The 18,854-nt window shown below is 38.6% G+C and overlaps 2 protein-coding genes across 8 annotated transcripts in view; one reads left to right on the forward strand and one right to left on the reverse strand.

The window, feature by feature from the left end:
• Window positions 1-299: 299 nt before the first annotated feature.
• Window positions 300-5,605, reverse strand: brms1la (BRMS1 like transcriptional repressor a). Of its 2 annotated transcripts, none has more exons than XM_061968405.2 (9): window positions 5,228-5,605; window positions 4,945-5,098; window positions 4,774-4,864; window positions 4,577-4,704; window positions 4,414-4,493; window positions 2,266-2,362; window positions 2,053-2,142; window positions 1,920-1,984; window positions 300-1,846 (listed from the first exon to the last, which is right to left on the reverse strand). In XM_061968405.2, the coding sequence occupies exons 2-9, from the start codon at window positions 5,081-5,083 to the stop codon at window positions 1,748-1,750; spliced, it is 789 nt and encodes a 262-aa protein (XP_061824389.1). In that variant the 5' UTR covers window positions 5,084-5,098; window positions 5,228-5,605; the 3' UTR covers window positions 300-1,747. The 2 variants fall into 2 exon arrangements, with proteins under 2 accessions (XP_061824389.1, XP_061824391.1); XM_061968407.1 differs by having other exon boundaries at window positions 5,486-5,588.
• Window positions 5,606-5,753: 148 nt separating this feature from the next.
• ralgapa1 (Ral GTPase activating protein catalytic subunit alpha 1) overlaps window positions 5,754-18,854 on the forward strand; it is a 130,714-nt gene continuing 117,613 nt past the window's right edge. For 3 of the 6 annotated variants that reach the window (XM_061968408.1, XM_061968409.1, XM_061968410.1), the window contains exon 1: window positions 5,754-6,337. In XM_061968408.1, the coding sequence (XP_061824392.1) occupies window positions 6,232-6,337 (106 nt within the window). In that variant the 5' untranslated portion in view covers window positions 5,754-6,231. The remainder of the gene's footprint in view (window positions 6,338-18,854) is intronic. The other 3 variants (XM_061968411.1, XM_061968412.1, XM_061968413.1) reach the window with 3 other exon arrangements.

An 18,854-nucleotide genomic window follows, 5' to 3' on the forward strand; every position in this document is an offset into this window, starting at 1 on the left:
TGGATGGATGTTCAAATTAAGTGTACAGGGTGCGCATTTTACAAAAATTGTTAGTTTTTTTTTTTTAACATTCTGCAGGTTGGCGCCCCCTTCCGTTTCGCGTGAAGCGATACTTCATCCATTTTCTACCGCTTGTCCTTTTCGGGGTTATCTCAGCTGCATACGGGCGGAAGGTGGGGTACACCCTGGACAAGTCGCCACCTCATTCAATCAAAGCATAGGCATCAACTGGAAAAAAGAGGTGACTGCTTATTTGCTTCACAAATGAAAATAACGAAACATTTTGAAGTGCATCGATGGAAGGGGAAAAAAAGAAACAGATTTATTTAAGAAGGTAGCCAAGGAAATGGTGAACGCCGGCTTCATTCGGACCCCAGAAACAAAATACAAGTGAGATCATGGAGGAGAATGAAGCACTGCAGGTGTTTTACAAGGCAAAGAATAAAGCGTACATAAACCTCTTCACGCTGCATTTGTGCACTCCAAATTGATTTGCAATAACTGCATTCCGCGCAAATGTATCCAGAACAATAGCAAACCTCATTTGAAGCGGTATCAGGGCACGAACGGTCTATTCTTCCAGATCTAAAGTACTTCCATCAATCCTCCTAACAAACGAACTTAGAGCCAGTCAATGTTTTCTTTCCATTCGCTGTCTGAAGAATCCTTCCAAACAACTCTCTCCCATTATATAATGTCTTTGCTTCGGACCCGCATCCATCAACTCCTTTTTGGTAGTGGTGTCAAATTAGTGGCACAAGCTCAGATGATTTTTTGATGTTGTCTGCTAGTTAACATCAGCATAGCCAAAAGAGACGTAATAATTGTAATCTGTCCCGGTATTACAGCGGACATTCGGTACACCAAGATGCCTTGTTTTGGTGTGATGTCATAGGTCAGCCGGAAAAGCAATACATACATCTGCGCTAAAAGGAATCAAGCAGAAGAAATCAGACTAATTTAGTGCATAAAAACAACTTTACATTTGCAAGGACTATCAAATTTATGTAATGAGTTTGTGATTGGAGGGGAAAATTGGAGAATTACAACATGAAAGTGTCCCCCCAAAATAAAAGAAATTACACATTTTCTTAGCCCAGCAAAGAAAGTGGTTAGATTTTTTTTTTTGGAACAGACGCATAATTAAATCCAAGAACTGTTTTGTAACTTGAAATACAGACATCATGACAAACCAGATGCTCGTTATAAAAAACAAACAAACGCAAAGCATCCCTGAAACCATTCCCTGCATCACATGAGCAGCTGCTTTGAGGATAAATGTCACTGTTCACATAGACGCTGTTGAGCAAAATGCTGAGGCAAATTGTCAAATATTCCACTTATTTGGAATCGTGTGACAACTAAATAAACAGGGAAAAGGTGTTGAGCTGACCTGAGCATAGTGAGTCACATTGAGCTAACTGTTGAAATCCTCATGGAAACATGTACATTTCAATAGGATTATTAAACATGATCACATTTAGGAAGAATATGCTCATTGAGAATCTTGTTCCTGTTCTCATATTTTGCAATGAAACCAATAATTTGCTGTCCTGTTTTGGGCCCTAGTAGAAACTAACTTTTTCTTTAAAGCGAGTCAGTCTGCAACTGGTGTCTTCCAGCTTACTCACATGGTTCTCACATGTGCGCTAGCTGATTGACGTTTTTTTGTGTGTGTGTTTTGTGTTGGTACAAAAGGTTGTGTTGCGCATGTGTCCGGGATCACATCTGTGGAGTTGCTTCTGTCTCAACAGTTGAGAATAGGTCGGTTTCTGTCCGTTCTGAATGGGAAGCCGGCGTTGTCAGAGTCCACCTTCCCTCTGTGAGGGCCCAGTGTGGCAACAGCCTGGATGACAACAAACACAAATGCATCTTTAAAAATTAAGCTTGAATGAACTAAAATCAAGACCTGGGCCTACCTTTCTAATAGCTGTCCAGTCCTCCAAAATGTCCAAATCAGGAAGCATGTAGACTATATAAGGGCGTATGCAGGGTTAAGGACAATGGTGGTCAGCATCAACTAAAACAGATGCATTAATAGTTGAAGGATATCAGACACCACTGAAGGCCGTCTCCTCTTCTTATCAGGACTTAAAGCGTCTCTTCTTTTCTTCCTCCCTGATAACTCATCATTCCACAGCTCTGATGGACATAGAAAATGCTTAATGTTGAGTGTCAAGCAGCATGTAATTGTAGAAGACGCTGTAGGAGTCTTTTATGGGAGAGAAAAAAAGCATGGAAATATAAATGGAGTATGCATATTACCTGATGTTATATCAATGCTATGTCTGTCTTCCTCCAGTCTTCTGATCTTCTCCTCCAGCTCACTTTGAACTGTGTCAAGCAGTAGCAGCTTTTCACTCTGCACAAAAAAACCCATTTCAGAACAAAGCCTGCATTTCATTTTCTGCTTGTGCACCCAAACCATTAATACAGCATTTATTGGAGAAGGTGATGTTAGAAAGAGATTTCAGTCCCCCCAGGACTTTGCTGGCTTTTTTGTCGTGATTGTTACGGCCTAAAATTCCTCATTTCGCTGCAGCATTTTCAAACGTTGCAACAATTTAAGGCTTATTTTTTTAATTTCATAGATTCGTAATCAGTGTCAAGTCTTTTTTGTAATAATAACACCCCAAAAACAGCATTTCAACAAATTTAACAAAAAAATGGTTGATTTGCATCTTAAATTAAACGTGTTGAACATTGACTAATTTACCAGTCCACCCCGGATCTGGCGGGCATTATTTAAGATGCTTAAATTTGCAGAAGTTGTCAAAATTGCAGTGCAAAGTAAATACTTTTTAGGGGTTTGTTGCAATAAATTTAAGGGGGAAGTCAAAGTTGCAATGAATTGTTGTGATTTTACCTCTCTAATTACAAAAGGGAAACAGTATTTACTGAACAAATATAAACAAAAAGACTAAGAAAAGGGTTTTACCAACATGGCACACAAAAATTTGCAAAATAGGCTTTATTCAGCCACACCAAGGTACATCTGTATTACTGCAAGGACAAGACTATCTCAGCCTTTACGGTTTTAAATAATTAATGCTCAAGACGAGTAAACGATACAAATAATCTTAAAGGACATTACTATAGAAATGACACTTTGTATACCAGCTGTACATTGGCTACTCTTGATAAATAGTGAATGAATGAAAGTCTTTAATTGTAAACAACGAAGTAAAGACTTGGGGCAAAGCATTATTTGAAAATGTCAGTGACTGGCTAAAATGTGCAGGGAAATTACGGAGAATGGGCAAAATTGCGAGTCTGCACACAATTTCAACTATTAAATGAACCAAAAATATGACTTATTTTACCTTTGTGAAAATATTGGACACAGTGTGTTGTCAAGCTTATGAGATGCGATGCAAGTGTAAGCCACTGTGACACTATTGTTCTTTTTTTTAATTTATTTTATTTTTTTATAAATGTCTAATGATAATGTCAATTAGGGATCTTTAATCACTGCTATGTTGAAATTGTAACTAATATTGATACTGTTGTTCCATCCATCCATTTCCTACCGCTTATTCCCTTTGGGGTCGCGGGGGCGCTGGAGCCTATCTCAGCTACAATCGGGCGGAAGGCGGGGTACACCCTGGACAAGTCGCCACCTCATCGCAGTGATACTGTTGTTGATAATATTCATTTTTGTTTCACTACTTTTGGATTGTTCTGTGTCGTGTTTGTGTCTCCTCTCAATTGCTCTGTTTATTGCTGTTCTGAGTGTTGCTGGGCCGGGTTTAGTTTTGGAATTGGATTGCATTGTGTGAATGTTGTCTGTCTATCTGTGTTGGCCCTGCGATGAGGTGGCGACTTGTCCAGGGTGTACCCCGCCTTCCGCCCGATTGTAGCTGAGATAGGCTCCAGTGCCCCCCAGCGACCCCAAAGGGAATAAGCGGTAGAAAATGGATGGATGGATGGATGTTATGGTATGGCTGTGTATTTTGTTGGATTCATCCATCCATCCATCTTCTTCCGCTTATCCGAGGTCGGGTCGCGGGGGCAGCAGCCTAAGCAGGGAAGCCCAGACTTTCCCATCCCCAGCCACTTCGTTCAGCTCCTCCCGGGGGATCCCGAGGCGTTCCCAGGCCAGCCGGGAGACATAGTCTTCCCAACGTGTCCTGGGTCTTCCCCGTGGCCTCCGACCGGTTGGACGTGCCCTAAACACCTCCCGAGGGAGGCGTTCGGGTGGCATCCTGACCAGATGCCCGAACCTGGAAATTTTGTTGGATTGATTAATTAAAAGGCTCCAGCCCCCTCGTGACCACAAAAGAGACAAGCGGTAGGAAATGGATGGATGTATGGCGTTTATACTCCCTTAACACTGCCTGACTGTTATTGAAAAGCCCAAGAAAAATGGAAAGCTCATAAAAAGTGTGTACACATGTGCGTTCCTATCCTAACCTCCCAGTGTTGGCACGCTGCCTGGATCTCACACTCATACTTATTCTTCACAGACTCCAAGCACAACTCCTTGTAGATGCCTGACACAAAAAAACGAAAGAGACGGACAAAGTGAACACAAATGCACAAACGTTTGAGGCTTTAGAACGAGTGTTCAAATTACCTGCCACCTTGGTGCGGACCTGCATGTTTTCCAACAACACTGCCAGAGGATCCAAATATTCTGCTGCACGGCCGGCCTCCACCTCTGAAAGCTTGCTGTTTACCTGAGTGAGGCGTTCTCGATACAGCCTTAACAAACAAGTATTCTCTAAAACTAATGTCACAGAAAATCAGCTTTAGAAAAGATATTGGTCTTACTGGTCTTTAAGATCGGTGAACTGTTTCTCCAGATTTGACATTTCATCCAAACACTCCATCCTTCTCCGCTCACAATCCTCCTCATCCATTTCTGGAACATGCAGAAGTAACAAATGTCATGCTTGTGGTTGCTTTTGTTTTGAGTTTCACCAAAAACATGTTTATTCTCACCTGAGCTGTCGCCATCCTCTGAGACTGAGGAAGTGTCTGAATCTTCCTCCTCTGAGCTAGACCCATCCTGATCCTGCTCCTCCACCTCCATCTCCTCTGCTGTATTCTCCTTCTTCTCCCGATCGCGGTGCACCGGCATGGCAGCAAATTCTCGCTGTCAAAGAGTTTATTAAACTAGATTTTAGCATTTGAAGGAACTATAGTTTTGTTTCAAAATAAATACGATTGCATTATGATTTTGACTTTTTGTTTGCTTACATTATGCATCAATGTGTCAACTTACTTTAAATTCAGATGTGCAATTCTAGTTTACGTCATGAAAGTCCTTGAAAACGTTGAATATTGTAAAATACTTTAGTTGTTTTGATTTCATAAGGACAGTATTTTCCTGTGGTATAGCTGTTGATCCTATTAACTGGACCATATAAAAGCTAAACAACGTCACGACAATAATATTAGCACGTTAGCTAGATAGCAAAATAACCACTTATCGCTAAATTATTTTGACGCTTATCTGAATACCAAATTAGGGCACACGTACGTATACGCGTATGGACGTTCGCTGCAGGTAAAATCGATTTTCTCCGAAATATGTCCAAAACTTATTTTCCTAGTCTACAATGCCGCTTTTTAGAGCAAATGCTAAAAACAAATCTCATTTACGGGGGTCTTTTAAGTATTTTGGGAAATGTAGTTTTGACGGCATGATTCCAACTTATTAAAAGCAAACAAACCGGTCATGCGGACTACATTACCCAGAAATCTACACTGACAGACCGCTCGAAAGGCGTTATCGTTGAGTGCCTGTATAAATTGAAATCTTTGCGGCCGACATAAAATGAAAATGATTGGCATTGTTGTTTAATACACTTAAATCTCGATAATAAAATAGTACCTGTTGGTCGTAAATGTATGTCATATGCATAATTGTTTATCCTCCCTTCACCACAATGGTGTTTTGCAAGTGATGCTAGCTTAGCAGCTACTCAACCCTAAGGTTTCGGACTGGTGCGGGAAGGAGATGCAATGGATGGATGCTATACCCGCCGCGGTTTACTAACGATGAGGCGTAGTGTAAATAAACGCTGTCCATTTGGACACAGTTGTCTACTACTTTGCATACGTGTGGAAGGTTGCTAACTCCTAAGTCAGTGAGTAGCTGGCATAAACTACGTTTTGGTTATTGTTTGACGATAAACGCTAGCCGAAGCTGTCTAAATTGCTACCTTTTACAGCTAGCACTTCCTTGCTGGCTAACATTTATCACCAAAGTCCCCAGCCTCAGGAATGTTTTCCAAAAAGCCCCATGGGGACGTCAGAAAATCAACACAGAAAGTGTTGGACCCAAAGAAGGACGTCTTAACGAGGCTCAAACATCTGAGAATAGTCATAGGTAAGTTAAAGATCCTTGTTGAGATGCTAGCGTTGGTTACTGCGTGACACTCTTGTCATAGGAAACTAAAGTACATGGAATAAAACAAAAACAACAGCTAAATGGCTATTAAACGTGTACAAGCTATTTAATGATTTTGCTGCATCCAGTCATCAAATAGAATAGAATAGAAAGTACTTTATTGATTCCTGGGGGAAATTCAGCACCACAGTTCGCTCACAATAGACAATAATAATAATAAATAATATATAATATATATATATATATATATTTATATATTTATATATATATATATATATATATATGTATATATATATATATATATATAAATGAAACAATATTTTGAATATTTTATAGACTTTCCATTTTCCAAATATAATATCACCCTAAAGTGAAGGCTTTTGTAATACGTTTTAACTCATTTTAATAATGTTTGGTTTAATGTCTAGTGATTATTTTCAATTAAAACAGTTAAGAATAATAATTCACATTAAAATCAATCAAATAGTGTATAAAAAAAACACTTTCTGTTATCATATGCACAATTAAAATAAGTGTTTTTAGCCTTGGTTTGAACATTGCCAATGTTGAGGCCTGTCTGACATCTTCTGGAAGACTATTCCAGGGGCCGTATTTATCAAGCGTCTTAGAATTACTCCTAAGGGGCGGTATAGCTCAGTTGGTAGAGCGCCCGTGCCAGCAACTTGAGGGTTGCAGGTTCGATCCCCGCTTCCGCCATCCTAGTCACTGCTGTTGTGTCCTTGGGCAAGAGACTTTACCCACCTGCTCCCAGTGCCACCCACACTGGTTTAAATGTACGTAACTTAGATATTGGGTTTCACTATGTAAAGTGCTTTGAGTCACTAGAGAAAAGCGCTATATAAAAAATAATTCACTTCACTTCACTAAGAAGTCTGCTAAGAGTTGACTTATGAGTAAAGAAATTATTCGCTGAAAGTTGCACTTAAAAGTTAGTTATCAAGCGTCTTACTCACACTTTCAGCGAAGTGTAGGACTGAATCTTAAGTGTCACACTCAGAGCTGAATTACGACATTACTATGTGCCGTAAACGGAATTTTAGGTGACGTCATTTCTGTGTCCATAGAAATGACCAATCACGGAAGGGAATCCCTTGTCTAAGAATAAAGAAATATCTTAGAAATATTTAAGTGGACAATGGGAGTGTATATTTTGACAATAAACTACAAAATAATACAAAACAAACAAACAATATTGGCAATGAATCAAAAATAAATGTTTCCTTTTCTTTCCAATTCATTTTCCCAGTGGCGAGATATCGAAGCATTGTGATGACCTTTAGTTCTGCTGTGCAAGCTTTGCTGCGTGATATTGCTGATGAGATGATGCCCCTTATTAAATCTTTGACAAAAATAATACCCGCTCTGTCTAAACGATACCGTTTGATCAGCTGCTCGTCATCAAACAAAGCCAGGACATCCTTCCGCTCCCTGAACGTTCGCGCACGTCTCTCTCGCCTCAGTGCCATCCCCCGCTGGCAACTCCGAACCACTTAGGACACCTCTGAAGGTCTCTTAAATATCGTGGAGAGTAGGAGTGATTCTTAGACTTAAGAAAGTTGATAAATAGCTTTTATTTTTAAGTTTGAGAGTAGGACTAATTTTCGCAAATTCACAGGATTTAAGTGTAAAATGGCACTCTAAGACGCTTGATAAATACGGCCCCGGATCTCTAAGCACCCGCAGGAGACCACTCCTTGAGGTTCTCAGAACTCGAGATGGTTCTAACATGTCAGAGATACTCTGGCTCAAGACCATGAAAAAGACTTAAACACAAGCAGAGCTGTTTTAAAGCCTATTATTTGAGCAACAAGAAGCCGGTGTAATGCCCAAAGCACGGGACTAATGTGATCATATTTCCGAGTTCTAGTCAGGACTCGAGCAGCAGCATTCTGGATATACTGCTGCTGCTTGAAGTACAAGTCTGAGTCGATTATTACCCCTGGATTTCTAACCTGATTATTAGGTTTCAAGGAAAGGGTCTCAAGGTGACAACGATAATAATAGTTTCTCCTTAGAAGGAAAAAAAGTTTAGCAAAAACACATTTTTAGACAACATGTTTGTGTGGTGGCTGACAGGGGCAAGCGCACAGGAACATCCAAACAGAAATAATCCAAAACCAAATACAGCACACACAACAAGAAAATACTGCAATCACAAAAGTTTGCTTGGCTACCAGGGATATAAGCGTTGATCGAAGTTGGCCAAAAAAATACAGATTTATTCATCTTTGTTAAACAATTGACTGTAAAAATGTGCCATGTTATTATACTATAAAAATGTTACAGCCAAGTGTAAAGACATTAAACAATGTTTTACCTGTTGATCATCCCAAATAGGAACATTTTTAAAGTCTAGCACCCTGATTAGCATGGCTAATTTATGTTTTGTTGTGGAAAGTTGCGACACTTTTCCTAATGGAGCGTTTATGTGATGGCAGCCATTTTCTGCATGTTCGCATTGTTTTAGTGATGTTGTATTTGTAACGTGTATGTATTTGAACTGTTTGAACTAAGGATGAGTACCGAATTCTGTATTTTGTTAGGCACTGAACAAATTCCGTCGGTACTATAGGGTATCGATTCACATAAAATTAAACGGTGCCATCCTTTGATACCTTTGTTGCATGTAACGTCACATACGGTTGTAGACACTCGGTGGGCAAACAAGCACTCAAGCAGCACACAGAGCGGACTCAGCCTAACTGCCTGTAGGTAATGTTGCAAGTTATAGAAAACACTCGTACGGTACAGTAATAGATAATATTTGTCTATTACCAGACTGCTTCTACATTAGCGCACCTTTGTTTATAATGTATATATTTCTGTTGTATTTACCTATATTTTATCTATTCGTATATTTTTATGTGGCAACTTTTCCAGGGTGTACCCTGCCTACCGCCCGAATGCAGCTGAGATAGGCTCCAGCACCCCCTGTGACCCCGAAAGTGACAAGCGGTAGAAAATGGATGGATAGATGGATATATATCTTATGTTATATGTATGTCATATATATATGTTATATTGTTATATATTATCTCCTGAAATAGTACATTTTTGGTTTACTTTTTACTTATTTTTTTCGTCCCCTGTTTGTGCCCTTGTGAGTGTTTTATTTTCCTTCTCCAAACTTTGTAACTGAGCTACTGTGTATGACAATTTCCCTTGTGGATCATTAAAGTTTGTCTTAGTCTAAGTAAGGCTCCGATTTTCAAAATGTGCTAGCTCCATGCTAATTTACATTGGATTTGTCATAGACATGCGATTGATTAGCATTAGCGGTTTTACATGGTGATTTCAACACCTCTACATTTGGTTAAGATCCATCCATCCATCCATTTTCTACCGCTTGTCCCTTACAGGGTCGCGGCACAATCAAAAATCTGTTGTGTTATAAACTCAATACAGACAATATAAACAGTAGAGCGCAAAAAAAGACTTCAGCTTCACGGCAAAGACATCCCTGATTAGACAACACACCGTAGTCTATACACTACTACCATCTAATGTCTTGGAATTGCAACTGCATGCAAAGTCTACCAGTGTTTACCATATATTCATTTACTTGTAGCGGGCTGCCACAAGTATTAAAAAAAGTAAAACAATTTTTGTAAATTTTATTTATTATTTAAGATTTTGCGATACAATAAGTGACACTTCCTCTTCCATGTGATTTCCTGCAATTATGTTCCACCAAACATCGCCTACGTTATTTGTTTTAAAATTTTGAGTTTGAGGTTTGAGCAATAGGCTTTTGTAGTAAGTAAGGAAGCACGTGTGTGCAGCCTAGGTTACATTGTAGTAATAAAGAAAACAGCAGTCATTGAAAAATAGAGCAACATGATATAAAAAAATATGTTAATACTAATTCCTAATAACACATTAGTTTTTGTTATATATATACATAACATTTTTTGAACATGGCCATGCAAATTATATAATGATGACATACTCCCAGGCCACACCCCACCACCACAAGTATATTAGCAATCAGGGGGTAAAAATTACTATATAACACTTGTAAATGAGACTCAGAAGTGTAAGAAATTAAGATACAAAAACTAGAAAGCACAGTTATCAGTATATCTCTTTAAAATGTGGAATACAAAATAATTGTTTTATTATCAAACAAATTAATATTTATTAACACATGAACAGACACAGAAGTACCAATTATTGGTACATTTGAGTACCATATTAATTCAAATGTTAAAGGTCCTTATCCCTAGTTTCAATATTGCTGTGCAACTGCCCCTGTCAGCCACTGAAGTCTTGATTTTTACAGGGATGTGTCTTGCTTAACATTATACGTATATGACATTGTATTTTATTTTGATTTAGATTGAAAAATTAAAAGGTAAAATATTAAAATTGTATCATTTACTGTGAAAGTTTCCCTCACATGTACAGAACACACCCACTTACTGGGTGGAGATGAAAACAACCTCTAGTATTTCCTCTCAATGTCCTGTAGAGTAGCGCCACTTCCTCTTTCCATTGTTAAGTGCTACTGTGAGTGCATATGTCCATGCAGATCTGTGTGCATGCATTTGCGTGTGTGTGCATGCTTGGCTGCCTGTGAGAAAGCAAGAGCTAGACAAAGGGGTGTGCCTCCTTGCTCTAGGTTTTAACAATGAATATTCCAACTGCTGAACAAGATACTTCACTCTTCGACATAACTATCATGCTGTCACGTCTGCAACAAAATGAGCAACTACGTGTGTCACGGTTAAGTCATTGTTTAGACTAGTTTATACAGTCTCTCTTCTACACCGAGTCCTTTGTCTATGTTGTCAATGCTGCCTGTTGTTGAAACCTTTTTGACTGACCACCTAAAAATGTGATCCATTGCCATTGTGTTAAACTTAAATTGTGCTGTGGAGTTAAATCCACAACAGTTCAGAGTAGTCTTAGCTCTGAATTTGACTGTTTGTAATCCTTCTGATGCAATCAGGCTGTTGAGTAAAATTGGTTATTGGCCAAAGATTTTTTTCCAAAGATTTCCTTTCTATTACAAAACATTGTCAGATTTAAGTATTTTGACCTGTGAAACAATATCAGTATGTGTGTTGTGATGGACAGATCGATGGATTATTCCAGTCGTATACTTTGGAATTGTAGACAATTTTTGTTGCTCATTAGTCGTAGAAAGAAATAGTGATCTCAATTCTTATTAACATGCGATCTAATTTGTAAAGGATGACTATTTTTTTTAAATTGCACTGTCAAGCAAGAACCCACCTAAGTTCACAGCTTAAAGACCCACGTAAGAACTTTCAGTTGTGGTTGATTTTTGCGGCCCAAGTGGACAGAAGCGGTAGTGTTTTGCCTGAAGGAAGACCACATTTACCATGAGGACCAGTGCATAGTGTCGTAAATCGTCAGAAACTACTATCACATACATACAAACTGACACGATAATACCACAATGATTCAGTATGACTGATCTTTCCATAAAAGTAACCTACAAATTTTACTCAAACTTTATATTGCGGTTTGCAGTCATCTCATTGTTTTTTCTTTATACAGTACTTTTGAATTTGTTGCGTTGCTAGTCATGTCAGTGTGAAACTGCGAACTATCAAGCTGGTGACTATTTATTGCTCCCAAGCAAATTTCTGATAGCTAACATTAGCATTATCATTTTGATTTCAGAATCGAAATTAAAGTGAGTGTGAATGGTTGTCTGTCTTATCTGTGTTGGCCCTGCGATGAAGTGGCGCCTTGTCCAGGGTGTACCCTGCCTCCTGCCCGAGTGCAGCAGGGATAGGCTCCAGCCCCCCCGCCACCCCAAAATGGACAAGCGGTAGAAAATGGGTGGATGGAAGGTACTTACTAGTCCAGCTGGAACAGAGCCAAGGCAGCATCGGTCGAAAAATCCCTCCTCGTCTTTGAGCTCACGGTATTGAGTGAAAGCCGGGCCATTGTCGATCCTTTTTATCCGGGTATTCTCCCTTTTTCTTTTTTTGTCTCCTCAGACAAAACTTTTCTTTTTATTTGTTGTTTTGCATAGGGGTGTAACGGTACACAAAAATTTCGGTTTGGTACGTACCTCAGTTTAGAGGTCACGGTTCGGTTAATTTTTGGTACAGTAAGAAAACAACAAAATATAAATTCTTTGGATATTTATTTACCAAATTTGTAAACAATGGCTTTATCCTTTTAACATTGGGAACACTATAATAATTCTGCCCACGTTAATCAACATTAAACTGCCTCAGATTAAATAAAATGAAAACACTTTTCTTCTACATATAAAAAGTGCAACATTAAACAGTTTCAAGTCAACTCATCATGCTTAATGTATTACAGCATTTGGGAAGCCTGTAGTTGATTTTTATTATGTAATTGTTATATTTTTATCAACATGTGATAGCAGGGACCCTGCCATTCAAAACTAGGCTGCTTCATTACTAATGATTAATGTAACTATAGCTGAAAAAATTGTACAATAGCAATATTCATCCCAGAACACCATGGAGTTCATGTAGGCTTTATGATGCAGTTACATTATTATATCAACTATCAGAGACAGAAACTCTTCATTTAATATAATGTACTTTTTTGCTGCTTCAACACAGTTCAATCAACACAGAAAAAGGTAAAGTGAAATAACAGACAGACAGGGCTTTGCTGTCCGTGACACACACACACACACACACACACCGCAAATGAGCTAACGTTACGCTAAAAGCGAATTAGCCTTCACCTCAAGCCAGTACTGAGAGCGAGCTGAGCTGCAGTTTATATTTCTAGAACGTCAACGGGCTCATAGTGATGTTACTAGTCGTTGACTGGGAGGTGTTTATTATAATTTGGGGAGAGTCCGCTGCCTGATGCTTACCTGCTAAACGCTAAGCACTGACTACATGCGCTCTGAATACGCACTGCTGATTGGCTATTACCGCTCTGAATACGCACTGCTGATTGGCTGTTACAGCTCTGTTTGTGACCAATCAGTTGGTTGTGTGGGTGGGACAATGCTGGGTGCTGTGTAGAGTACTGATAGAGACAGGCAGAAGGAAGCAGCTTGTTAAGACTTTAGCTTAGGCGGCTACTTTATATGTTCGTGTGGAAACTCGTTCGGTACACCTCCAAACCGAACCCCCCGTACCAAAACGGTTCAATACAAATACACGTACCGTTACACCCCTAGTTTTGCAGCTTCGGCCATGGATGGATGGATGGATCTTTATTGTCATTGCGCAAGTACAACAACATTTTTTGCACATAAGCGTTTGCAGCGACTTCCATCTTTGTAACGAATGGGAAAAGAGGGAAGTGACGTATGCCGTAAAGCAATCAGCACATTTGTAGTTTTTTGTGTGGCACGGTTCGTTTTGAGAGGCGGAGTTGTTAGATGCAAATGAGACACTCCTTACCACGCCCCCTCATGCCGACTACACTTTCGTACCTGCCCTGCAGTTACGTTTGGTACAGTTTTTTTGTTTTGATAAGACTTTATGGAATATGGACACCGGTGATTGCCACAAGCTATCTAATTCTTACTTGACTTTCACCACAACACAACATCTCAAATGATATAGTTAGACCAGCGGACCAGGAGGGAGGTGTCGATGCGGCAGACGGAAAAGTAAAGAAGCCCGGCCGTAAATTTCTGGTGCGATATGCTGGCTAAGGTTAAACTTCTACCGAGTCTTTCTCTCTCCAATGCTAAATCCTGGACGTATACATGTACATATTGACAATAAAATACTTTTCTATTCTATTATTATGTTAATACTTTCAATGCTATTGCTTTGACCACTTGTAAACAACAGAGGTTCAAGCTGGCTATAGAGTAAACTAGACTACGAGCTACATCACAAAAGTAACAACAAATTATATTACTAACTGAGTCATTGCCAAACACAGTAGGCACTGATCCAATTAAAAGTATTTTGAAAATGTTTCGTTATTTTGCCAAACAACGATGACACTGTTGTCTTACATTAGAAGGCTAAGCTAGCTACACAACAACTCCAGCTAACAATGCTGACGTATCATTCACACATTTCCAACCTACTGTTAATACTGTATACATCTTTGTTTCTTCCATTGCCATAAATAGTAGTCACCAAGCCTGCCATTAAAAATAGTTTTTCGGAAAATAATTTTTTTTGTGAAGGTTTGTGGTTGATGAAGGACTCTTGTTGGCACACAATGCGACTTTTTCACTGTTGAAGGCACAATGCCACAAATCCTAAAAGTTAAAAGTAAGACACTTTTTACTTCAGATGAGGCCTTCCGCCTGAATGCAGCTGAGATAGGCTCCGGCACCCCCCACGACCCCGAAAGGAACAAGTGGTTGAAAATTAATGGATGGATAGATGGATGGAGGCTGAAAGTTTGTTTTGTGCTGGTTAAAACAACCAACAACAGAGCATTTTCCTTCATTGAGTTTCATTGTAAACATGATGTTGTGACACATTCGGATTTACTTAAATTAAAAATGGCTGACTCGTGCAAATATGTTTGGGTAAAATTCTAACATATATGGATAATACGCTGATGTCACACTTGAACAAAAGGTGACACTTGAACAAATGAACCGTTTGCCGGAAGTATTAAAGAAGAAGGCAAGATTGTTCTATAAATATCTCCGCAATGCCTCCATGGTTTCATTTCAGACTTTCAGGACTTATGCAGATTACAAATACACATAAACAGGAACCAATAGGTAAGAAAAGTTGGTTTTGCATGATAGGGCCCCTTTAAGCACTTTTACGTCCGCAGGGAGGCTGGTTGGGGGAATACGAATAAAAGAAACGTTTGGTAACTTTTAGGGTGTAAAAAAACACCACTTATCCGCAAACAGGAGAATAGGGCCCCAAATACATATCATATCAAAAGCAATGACATGAGTTAATTTGAACAAATCAAATCCAACTAGTGTGAATGCAGATTAATAGCCTTTGATGTGTCAACATGGGCCAAATGGATATGTACTCTAACTTTGACATATTTAGACAAACTTTATTGATCCACAAGGGAAATTGTTCAAAATGTAATTTATCACCCCATAATTTAAATGGCTGAAGCCTTAAGGCGTAATGGAATGTAAAGTAACAATCAACATTTCTGCTTCTCACTAGGTCGAGAAACTTTGGCTATTAAGTGTACTTACATTAATTGCATACTAGAAAATGATATCTGGTTGTCTTAGGTTTTTGCTGTGTTTTACTGGTTGTTGTTGGAATATACAGTACATTAGCCCAGGATGACCATTACATTGTGGCTGTTGTAGTGTTAGAAATACATACATACACTCATGCATATTATCAAGTTTCATCGAACATATATTAACCTTGTTCCCCCAAGGGAAACTGGGTAAAACACGGCACACTGACAAAGCTTAACCTATTGTTAATATAACAGTCTACAAGGTTAATACAATTCGCTTCTCTTTCTTCCCCTCCATTTATCTGCTTTCTTTTGTAATTCAAGTTATTATTACATATACAGTATGTATTGTTGCATTTGAAACAATTGTGTTGTTGATAATAGAGGTGATTATTATTATTATTATTATTATTCATTATCAATGGTGCTATTTCTATTGTTATTTTTATGGCTCCATTTGTAGTGCAATAATGTTCATTGTCATTTCTGTGTTATTATTATTTACTTCATTAACTGCTTATATGCTATCACTTTTCGTATCATATTTGTACATATCGTATTTGCTGATATTGTTCTGTTGTTGTTGTTGCTTTTGTTTTGTCTTTGTCTTATCTCCGTCTTGTCCCCGCAATTTCCCCCTCTGTCTTCCTTTTTTTTCTAATTTCTATCCCCTCCTGCTCCGGTCCGGCTGCGTCAAACATTCATATAAATCCATTTAAAAATCAAATACAAATAAGGCAACAAGAGAAGTCTCCCACAATTTTTTTTTGTAAAGTAAATATGTACAGCAGATATGGGCATCTACATCAACAGTATGATTTGCTTTAATGACTGGACAGGACAAAATAAAAAAAAGAAATGTCGGCCCCCAGAAGAGCTTAAAAGCCTTCAGTAAGAACACAGCAACCTTGCGGTGTTCATGAACTCGCTTAGCACAAAACAGTCAGTACATGTCCATTAGAGATGCGCGGTTTGCGGACACAACCGCGGAGTCCGCGGATAAACCGCGGGTCGGGCGGGTAAAAATAGATTTTAAATAGATGCGGGCGGTTGAACCAATTCGGAAAAATATATACATAGTTAAATGTTGTTACCCACATACGAAAAACGAGCAGCACTCTTTGATACAGTCAATTATTCATCAGGCACTGCAGCTCAACACAACACAACAGAAGAAGAAGAAAAAAAGAAAAAGATGGCACCACGTCCCAGCAACAAGTGGCGCAAGGGAGCGCTCCTTCAGCGCAGCAGGGCGCATTTTAGAGGCCAGGCGCTCTCGCATGAATCCTGGCACTGTAGATGCCATTTTATTCCTGCATAGTGCTAACAAAAAAAAAAGTAAGTAGACATACGGTTGGATATGTTAAACGAATTAGTCTACGTTACCTATAGGCTATACCAAATAAGCCCATGTCTAACCTATATTGAGTTCGGTCAGCTAAATAATTTTGATGGTTACGTGTTGTTTGGGCGCACTACAATGCAAAGGAATTAAGGCAATTGCGTTGTTTATTGTGGTTTTTTTCTATTCGAGATATACTACTATGTGTGAATAATTATTTGGCCTCGCTTTCAAGTGAAGCGCATCTCCGATTGGCGACAATGTAAGGCTATTTAGCCTGCTTTGTTTGTCGCGACCGTCTATTTTCATTATAATTCAAGTTTGATGATAAAGTGCAGTCTGATGGGTTTGATTTCCCTCCTTCAGCTATTTGCCTTGGCCAATACATACCTGCCAACTACTCCGGTTTTCCCGTAATTCGTACGGTTTTCATCAACCTATTCCGGGTTACGGTTGCAGTGATAAAAAATACGGTTTTTCATTAATTAAAAAAAAAAAGGGTGAAAACTACGCGAATTGCACCTTGTGCAGACAAGATTTTTCGATCGGACACGGAGGAATTAGCGATGTAAAAGACCACGTTGGGACAAAAAAACACAAGTCTAATGCCGTTGCTAGCGATACAAGTGGAAAACTTTCAACGTTTTTCGTCGCCCAAACAGATTCTTTGGATGTGATAAATGCCGAAGTTTTATTTACGGAGGCAATAATTGAGCATGGACTTCCAATCGCACTGGCTGATCACATGGGACAGTTAAATGTTTGTAATGCAACCTTTAAAAATCATTACGCGGTGATCGCGGTCCAAAATATAAACTTTTCTTGCATGATAATGTCCAGAAAAACTCGCTTTATATTACTATAGAGTCCTTTTAACGAATGAGTTTGATGGTTTATCACAAACCTTAAATGAAAGAAGTCCTTTGTTCTCCTGCACCATGAATGCGCTTTGGCCTTGCTTCGTGTTTGGTGCGCAATCTTGTCGGCTGTATTTCACAGCACGTCTTTGACAACTTGAAGTGGCATAAAACATTTAAAACAAGTCCAAGTTGAAGGAATCTTGTTAAATGTTGACAGCATAACTACCAAAATACAGAAGTATGTCCTTAATATTTTTGCAGTGCTATTTCTGTTGAAAAGTTAAAATGATTACATTAGAGATGTGATGTGCCACTTTTCAAGTGTCTGATGGCTTAAATTAATTTTCATTAATTTTTCATATTTTGAATTCTTTTGAAAGGCTTACAAAAAAACTACATTTGAATTGTAATTCCATGCTATTGACAGGACTATTAATTTTAATGAAGTTAGCTTACCATGTTTACAGTATGATAATTGTGATAGAAATGTGAATTTTAGGCACAGAATATTTTTTACAATTGAACAAGGCAGTAGATTATACAAGCTTGGACAGAAAGTTAATAATGACACCAATTTTTTTTTTAATGGAATTGTTTAGTACTGTTTTACCATTTGTTTACTGTAAAAAGTGTTTATACTGTTTATACTTTCAATTAACAAATTGAAGTCTTGTGAAAGGTTGACAGGATAACTGGCATTAACTGTCAAAATAATTTCAAACTATTGAAGTTAGCTTACAGAATAAACATGTCAATCAACCCATATGATTTTTGCTGTAATATTTTTGTTTTGAAAAGTCACTGTGACTGATAGAAAAGTGATGGTTTTAGCAACATTTTAAGCTGTCTGAATGCTAATAATCATTTTGCGTCTGGGGGCGAAACCCTGAACCCTCCACCAGGACTTTGTCCTGGACCTACCGGGGCCTTGGACCCTGGCTACTAGGTTTTTCTGATTTCAAAAGTTGGCAGGTATGCCAATAAGTTGCAGGTAATTTATTATTATTATTTATTTAATTTATTTTTGTTTAAATAGAGATGACATACATATGTTATTGTATAATTTAAGTTTGTGCGCGTGATTGACAGCCTAAGGCTTATGAGGCACATTTTTTATTTATTTTTTTATTTCAACTTAAAAGCGTATGAGCCT

This window comes from Nerophis lumbriciformis, linkage group LG08, assembly GCF_033978685.3.
Source record: "Nerophis lumbriciformis linkage group LG08, RoL_Nlum_v2.1, whole genome shotgun sequence".
Lineage (NCBI taxonomy): Eukaryota > Metazoa > Chordata > Actinopteri > Syngnathiformes > Syngnathidae > Nerophis > Nerophis lumbriciformis.

Bases quoted from the DNA above. Each gene is read 5' to 3' on its own strand.
- brms1la (XM_061968405.2), bottom strand. From the start codon at position 5,083: ATGCCGGTGCACCGCGATCGGGAGAAGAAGGAGAATACAGCAGAGGAG. The intron at 2,143-2,265 runs GTAATATGCATA...TATGTCCATCAG, and splicing joins TAGCATTGATATAACATCAG to AGCTGTGGAATGATGAGTTA. The intron at 1,985-2,052 runs ATATCCTTCAAC...AACCCTGCATAC, and splicing joins ACGGCCTTCAGTGGTGTCTG to GCCCTTATATAGTCTACATG.